Source organism: Sinocyclocheilus grahami, unplaced genomic scaffold, assembly GCF_001515645.1.
Source record: "Sinocyclocheilus grahami isolate Dianchi unplaced genomic scaffold, SAMN03320097.WGS_v1.1 scaffold1855.1, whole genome shotgun sequence".
In the NCBI taxonomy this organism is placed as follows: domain Eukaryota; kingdom Metazoa; phylum Chordata; class Actinopteri; order Cypriniformes; family Cyprinidae; genus Sinocyclocheilus; species Sinocyclocheilus grahami.
In genome coordinates, this window is record NW_015507034.1 from 106206 (window position 1) to 114508 (window position 8303).

At 39.9% G+C, this 8303-nt stretch overlaps 1 protein-coding gene across 1 annotated transcript; it reads right to left on the reverse strand.

Annotated features, from left to right (window-relative positions):
• Positions 1-280: 280 nt before the first annotated feature.
• LOC107573038 (uncharacterized) lies at positions 281-7831 on the reverse strand. The gene is made up of 9 exons (XM_016259480.1): positions 6081-7831; positions 5726-5899; positions 4936-5109; positions 4286-4332; positions 3687-4198; positions 2679-3484; positions 2325-2498; positions 1526-1708; positions 281-833 (listed from the first exon to the last, which is right to left on the reverse strand). Exons 1-9 carry the CDS (start codon positions 7814-7816, stop codon positions 281-283), a joined length of 4359 nt encoding a protein of 1452 aa, XP_016114966.1. The 5' UTR covers positions 7817-7831.
• Between the last annotated feature and the right edge of the window lie 472 nt (positions 7832-8303).

The following is an 8303-nucleotide window of genomic DNA, read 5'->3' on the forward strand; positions in this document are numbered from 1 at the left end:
AGCGCTGGGTAAAATATGGACAAACCCAGCAATTGGCTTGTTTTCAACCAACAGCTGGGTTGAATGTTTAACCCAAACTTCTGTGCAGTTACCCAACTGCTGGGTCAAAACAACCCAATCGCATATTTTACCCAGCGCTGGGTTGTATTTAACCCATCATTTTTTACAGTGTAGTTAAATTCATAAATTATATATCTCATACAACAAATCTCTTCATAAACAGACATATGACCGTGATTAGGACAGAAGTAGAAGTCAGTTGTTTGTCTGTTGTGTGATCTTAAACAAGTGACAGTGAGGAATCAAAAACCTTAAACCCAGCATAGAGGGGTTCAGTGAATGTGGTGTTGAATGTGTGTAAGTGTGTGAGTGTGTGTGTGTCAGAGATGCTGTAGAAGGACAGAGTGCCGGCCGACACGTCCAGATACACTCCTGCTCTTTTAGAGGAGGGGGAAGGAGCAGGAATGTTGTTGTTCAGATTGTTGTGCCAGACAACAAATCCATCAATAGTGCAGAAAAGACACCAGGACTTGTTATTGTATCCAAACTTACCAACAGTCGCTTCTTTCCTGCTGATTGTTTTGTAGGACACTGCTATACGAGCCCAGCCAGTCCGCTCAACCTCCCAGTAATGGCGTCCAGTCAGACTCTCTCGACACAGAACCTGAGGAATATCTTTAAATCTCTCTGGATGATCAGGATACGGCTGCTGCTGATCCACATATTTCACCTCTCCGTTCTCAGACAGAATGAGTTGAGTGTTTGCTGTGTTTGGATCCAGTGTGAGATCACAGAAATCTGAACACAAGAAGACAGACAAAAACAGCTGTATACTTTTTTTGTTGTCATTAAATGTGCAAGAGTGTGTCACAGAAAGAACCTACATTTTCGAAGTCCTGGTTGGATCCTGAAAGGCTCTGCATGGTCCAAACTACACACACGCACACGCACACCCACACAAACAAATAATTATAAGAAGTTGGAAATGTTATTCACATAGAGAGCATTAATAAAAAGAGTCAAGTCCAATCCATTTGTTTAGTGTTTCCTCACATATCATTCAGTTTACAAAGCTGTTCAATGTTACTGTCTTCAGAACATAGTGGACAGCTTAACAGGAAAAAGCTTTAATGTCTTCATAATTAATATTTAGTTGTAAATGATTTGCATTAAGTAACTCTGTAAAACTTAATTTGAACAACAACAACAAAAAAATATCTATCCTCAAATGCTTTGATTTTTTTTAATTCATTGCCTTTTACAGTTTTATTTTCAGCAAACACTTTTTGTCCATTTTAGATTTATGGAACAAAGCAACTCTGTCCATGTTGTACTTTCACTGTAAAATGCTACTAAATATATAAAAAAATGTTTTAAAAAATATGGTACAACCATATTTTGTGAAGTAACAGGGATTTAATTAGTACATGCAGAGATGAGAAGTACCAGAAAAAGTAATGATGATTTTAATTTCTAAGCAATGTTTTGTCTCGTGCTGCAGACATTAAGGTTTCTTAACTTGTACCCGACATACTTGAGTATCTTTAGTGAGCAGTTTGAATCCTTCAGTTTGTCAGAAAGCAGCTGGACTCCTGCTTGTCCTGGGTGATTGTAGCTCAGATCCAGCTCTCTCAGGTGTGAGGGGTTTGAACTTAGAGCTGAAGACAAATACTGACAGCCTTCCTCTGTCACCATACAGCCAGACAACCTACAGACACACAAAACAGTGAAGATTACATCATCTGTGAAGCCCTCAACTCTCAAACACTTGAGGAATCATTGCTGATCTCCGTTTAAAATCAATATGCATGTCCTTACTGCTGTTCTCATGATATCAAGGTACTGTATATGCATGAATACTCTGAAGGGACACCAAAGATCATGAAACAATGATCAGTCATGATCATGCATCACACAGACAGACACAGAACATTCACTCTAAAGTGAGCGTAAACCAGGAGGAGTAAAATGAAACAAAACATCTTGCAACAGGCTCTTTTAAAATAACTATTTTTAACTTGACACAGCGCATTAAACACACAACGCTGAGTGCTGAACTTTGGTTATGCCAAAGAAAATAGTTTGTACACTTATTATTATTATATTAGTGTAATCTGGAGACATGGGCTTTCTGAGGTGTTTTTCATTGAGTCAGACATCAAGGCAAACCCCTCATACTGGCCTCACCTCCTGTGTCAGCTTGATTTCAAAGATTTAACTGGGCAGAAAGAGGGCAAGAGGGAAAGTGTTTGGCAATGATTGATCGTAAGGACGGACCTGTAGCCTTGACAACAACTTGAGAAATTATAAATGTTCTACAATACCTCAGTATCACTAGCTGACAGTTTGAACTATTCAGTCCATCAGAGAGTAGCTTCACTCCTGAATCCTGCAGGTCGTTGTTACTCAGGTCCAGCTCTCTCAGGGCAAAGTTTGAGGATTGTAAAGCTGATGACACAATTTCACAGTGCTGAGCAGTGAGATTACAGCCAGCAAGACTGAAACAGAGCAGAACACATGTGAATTAAACTCTTAACCCCATTCTACAATTAGCATTTGAATAATATCTGCTTAATTCTTGTAAAACAGATCAGGACATTATAAAAATAAGCAAAACAACAGAACTACAATTTCATTCAGAAGAGACTCTTCATTGTAACACATGATTAAACACTCACAGAGCTTTTCTGCAGTTGATCACAGCTGGTATAAGTCTTCTTCTGCCCTCATCTGATGTGTTGTATTTCTTGAGATCCAGCTCATCCAGCACCTCCTCTGATATCTGAAGCATGTAGGCAATTGTTGAACAGTGAGACGGAGAGAGTTTCATCTCTGTGTGTTTGTCTGATTTCACAAACTCCTGAATCTCTCTGGACAGAGTCTGATCTTGTACTTCGAGGAGACAGAGGAACAGACTGATGGATCGTTCAGTGGAGAGTCCTTGTCCATCTTTGATCTTCTCTTTAATGTATTGTGTGGTTCTCCTGATGCTCTCTGAGCTGTTCTCTGTGTTTGTCAGTAGATCCTGTAAGAGTCTCTGATTAGACTCCAGTGAGATGCCCAGCAGGAACCGCAGGAACAGATCCAGGTGTCCATTTTTACTTTCTAAGGCTTTATCTACTGCACCTTTATGCAAATTGTGCATTGAATCAAAAGTCTTAAGGGCTTCCATGGTGCTGCTTAAATAACAGTAAAATACATAGAAAGCAGCGAGAAACTCTTGAACGCTCAGATGAATAAAGCTGTAGACTTTCCTCTGATGAATCACAGATTCCTCTTTAAAGATCTCAGTACAAATCCCAGAAAACACTGAGGTGTTAGTGACGTCTAAGCCGCTCTCTCTCAGGTCCTCCTCATAGAGCATCACATTGCCCTTCATCAGCTGCTTAAAAGCCACTTCAGCAAGTTTCACAATCACTTCTCTGTTGGTCTTCAGGAGTTTCTCTGGATCTCTCTCTTCATACTTCTGGTTCCTCATGTTGATCTGAATCAGCAGGAAGTGGATGTACAGTTCAGTCAGAGTTTGAGGGATTTCTGCACTCAGATCTTCTTTAAGCATTTACTATTTCTGTAGTTAAATTCATAAATTATATACTTCATACATTAAATCTTTTCATAAACAGACATATGACCGTGATTAGGACAGAAGTAGAAGTCAGTTGTTTGTCTGTTGTGTGATCTTAAACAAGTGACAGTGAGGAATCAAACACCTTAAACCCAGCATAGAGGGGTTCAGTGAATGTGGTGTTGAATGTGTGTAAGTGTGTGAGTGTGTGTGTGTCAGAGATGCTGTAGAAGGACAGAGTGCCGGCCGGCCAGTCCAGATACACTCCTACTCTTTTAGAGGAGGGGAAAGGAGCAGGAATGTTGCTGTTCAGATTGTTGTGCCAGACAACAAATCCATCAATAGTGCAGAAAAGACACCAGGACTTGTTATTGTATCCAAACTTACCAACAGTCGCTTCTTTCCTGCTGATTGTTTTGTAGGACACTGCTATACGAGCCCAGCCAGTCCGCTCAACCTCCCAGTAATGGCGTCCAGTCAGACTCTCTCGACACAGAACCTGAGGAATATCTTTAAATCTCTCTGGATGATCAGGATACGGCTGCTGCTGATCCACATATTTCACCTCTCCGTTCTCAGACAGAATGAGTTGAGTGTTTGCTGTGTTTGGATCCAGTGTGAGATCACAGAAATCTGAACACAAGAAGACAGACAAAAACAGCTGTATACTTTTTTTTGTTGTCATTAAATGTGCAAGAGTGTGTCACAGAAAGAACCTACATTTTCGAAGTCCTGGTTGGATCCTGAAAGGCTCTGCATGGTCCAAACTACACACACGCACACGCACACCCACACAAACAAATAATTATAAGAAGTTGGAAATGTTATTCACATAGAGAGCATTAATAAAAAGAGTCAAGTCCAATCCATTTGTTTAGTGTTTCCTCACATATCATTCAGTTTACAAAGCTGTTCAATGTTACTGTCTTCAGAACATAGTGGACAGCTTAACAGGAAAAAGCTTTAATGTCTTCATAATTAATATTTAGTTGTAAATGATTTGCATTAAGTAACTCTGTAAAACTTAATTTGAACAACAACAACAAAAAAATATCTATCCTCAAATGCTTTGATTTTTTTTAATTCATTGCCTTTTACAGTTTTATTTTCAGCAAACACTTTTTGTCCATTTTAGATTTATGGAACAGAGCAACTCTGTCCATGTTGTACTTTCACTGTAAAATGCTACTAAATATATAAAAAAATGTTTTAAAAAATATGGTACAACCATATTTTGTGAAGTAACAGGGATTTAATTAGTACATGCAGAGATGAGAAGTACCAGAAAAAGTAATGATGATTTTAATTTCTAAGCAATGTTTTGTCTCGTGCTGCAGACATTAAGGTTTCTTAACTTGTACCCGACATACTTGAGTATCTTTAGTGAGCAGTTTGAATCCTTCAGTTTGTCAGAAAGCAGCTGGACTCCTGCTTGTCCTGGGTGATTGTAGCTCAGATCCAGCTCTCTCAGGTGTGAGGGGTTTGAACTTAGAGCTGAAGACAAATACTGACAGCCTTCCTCTGTCACCATACAGCCAGACAACCTACAGACACACAAATCAGTGAAGATTACATCATCTGTGAAGCCCTCAACTCTCAAACACTTGAGGAATCATTGCTGATCTCAGTTTAAAATCAATATGCATGTCCTTACTGCTGTTCTCATGATATCAAGGTACTGTATATGCATGAATACTCTGAAGGGACACCAAAGATCATGAAACAATGATCAGTCATGATCATGCATCACACAGACAGACACAGAACATTCACTCTAAAGTGAGCGTAAACCAGGAGGAGTAAAATGAAACAAAACATCTTGCAACAGGCTCTTTTAAAATAACTATTTTTAACTTGACACAGCGCATTAAACACACAACGCTGAGTGCTGAACTTTGGTTATGCCAAAGAAAATAGTTTGTACACTTATTATTATTATATTAGTGTAATCTGGAGACATGGGCTTTCTGAGGTGTTTTTCATTGAGTCAGACATCAAGGCAAACCCCTCATACTGGCCTCACCTCCTGTGTCAGCTTGATTTCAAAGATTTAACTGGGCAGAAAGAGGGCAAGAGGGAAAGTGTTTGGCAATGATTGATCGTAAGGACGGACCTGTAGCCTTGACAACAACTTGAGAAATTATAAATGTTCTACAATACCTCAGTATCACTAGCTGACAGTTTGAACTCTTCAGTCCATCAGAGAGTAGCTTCACTCCTGAATCCTGCAGGTCGTTGTTACTCAGGTCCAGCTCTCTCAGGGCAAAGTTTGAGGATTGTAAAGCTGATGACACAATTTCACAGTGCTGAGCAGTGAGATTACAGCCAGCAAGACTGAAACAGAGCAGAACACATGTGAATTAAACTCTTAACCCCATTCTACAATTAGCATTTGAATAATATCTGCTTAATTCTTGTAAAACAGATCAGGACATTCTAAAAATAAGCAAAACAACAGAAAATACAATCCTACTCAGAAGAGACTCTTCATTGTTGCACATGATTAAACACTCACAGAGCTTTTCTGCAGTTGATCACAGCTGGTATAAGTCTTCTTCTGCCCTCATCTGATGTGTTGTATTTCTTGAGATCCAGCTCATCCAGCACCTCCTCTGATATCTGAAGCATGTAGGCAATTGTTGAACAGTGAGACGGAGAGAGTTTCATCTCTGTGTGTTTGTCTGATTTCACAAACTCCTGAATCTCTCTGGACAGAGTCTGATCTTGTACTTCGAGGAGACAGAGGAACAGACTGATGGATCGTTCAGTGGAGAATCCTTGTCCATCTTTGATCTTCTCTTTAATGTATTGTGTGGTTCTCCTGATGCTCTCTGAGCTGTTCTCTGTGTTTGTCAGTAGATCCTGTAAGAGTCTCTGATTAGACTCCAGTGAGATGCCCAGCAGGAACCGCAGGAACAGATCCAGGTGTCCATTTTTACTTTCTAAGGCTTTATCTACTGCACCTTTATGCAAATTGTGCATTGAATCAAAAGTCTTAAGGGCTTCCATGGTGCTGCTTAAATAACAGTAAAATACATAGAAAGCAGCGAGAAACTCTTGAACGCTCAGATGAATAAAGCTGTAGACTTTCCTCTGATGAATCACAGATTCCTCTTTAAAGATCTCAGTACAAATCCCAGAAAACACTGAGGTGTTAGTGACGTCTAAGCCGCTCTCTCTCAGGTCCTCCTCATAGAACATCACATTGCCCTTCATCAGCTGCTTGAAAGCCACTTCAGCAAGCTTCACAATTACTTCTCTGTTGGACTTCAGGAATTTCTCTGGATCTCTCTCTTCATACTTCTGGTTTCTCATTTCGATCTGAATCAGCAGAAAGTGGATGTACAGTTCAGTCAGAGTTTGAGGGATTTCTGCACTCAGATCTTCTTTGAGGAGATTTTGAAGCACAGTGGATGAGATCCAGCAGAAGACGGGGATGTGGCACATGATGTGGAGGCTTCTTGCTCTTCTGATGTGGGAGATGATTCTGCTGGATTTTTGCTTGTCACTGATTCTCTTCCTGAAATATTCCTTCTTCTGATGCTCATCAAATCCCTGAATTTCTGTCACACGGTTGATGTATTTGGAGGGGATCTGATTGGCTGCTGCTGGTCTGGAGGTGATCCAGATGAGAGCAGAGTGAAACAGATCTCCTCTGATGAGGTTTGACATCAACACACCCACTGATGAAGACTCATTCACATCACAAATTTTCTCAGTGTCTGCAAACACCAGTGTCCTTCTGCTTTCATCCAGACCATCAAGGATGAAAACACCTTTACTTTCCTCATAAATCTTTGAGTCCAGATCTTGAAGTTCAGGGTGGAAGTCCAGCAGAAGTCTGTGAAGACTGTACTGATGATCTTGAATCAAGTTCAGCTCTCGAAATGGAAACACAAACATGAAATCTACATCCTGATTGGCTTTTCCCTCGGTCCAGTCCAGAATGAACTTCTGCACAGAGACGGTTTTTCCAATTCCAGCGATACCTTTAGTAAAAACAGTCTTGATTTTGTATTTCTCCTCATATCCTGGTTTAGATAAGGCTTTGAAGATGTCATTACAATCTATTGGATTGTGTTGTGAGTGTTGTGTTCTGGATGATTTTTCCATCTGTAAAACCTCATGTTCTTCATTCATTCCTTCTCTCTCTCCTTCTATGATGTAGAGCTGTGTGAAGATCCTGTTCAAGAGGGTTTCATTCTCTTGTAGTTTGTTTCCCTCAAATAAGCAGCCAAACTTGTTTTTCATGCTGGTTTTGTGCTGGTCTTTGACTCTCTGCAGGACTGCTTCAGGTCTTTCCTGCATGATGTGGGCCTGATTGTGGGATGTAACTGTATCATCTATCTCCACAATGCTGAAATTAAAAGAAAGAACAGCAAAAATGGCAATTATTACAATGACTGTTGAAGACATATCAGTGTGGATTGGATATGTTGCATATTTTGTGGAACATTTAGTGTTCATTGGGTTTCTTGAACCATTATTTAATCAAGGTGAATTACAGTAAATCAGCAGCTAAATGCTTATACTAAATGTGGGGCAGAGGTCACTGAATGTAATGGGAAAATACATTGATCTTGTAATATTCATAGACACACTGCATGGGTTCTGGAGATTTTGATCTCTTCTTCCTGTTGTTTCTGACAAAAGATAAACAAGTTTATATATTATACACACACACACACACACACACACACACACACACACACACACACACACACACACACACACACAC

Coding starts and splice junctions, on each gene's coding strand:
- LOC107573038 (XM_016259480.1), bottom strand. CDS start 7,816: ATGAAAAACAAGTTTGGCTGCTTATTTGAGGGAAACAAACTACAAGAG. Junction 5,110..5,725: donor TGTCAGCTAGTGATACTGAG/GTATTGTAGAAC, acceptor GTGTGTCTGTAG/GTTGTCTGGCTGTATGGTGA. Junction 1,709..2,324: donor TGTCAGCTAGTGATACTGAG/GTATTGTAGAAC, acceptor GTGTGTCTGTAG/GTTGTCTGGCTGTATGGTGA.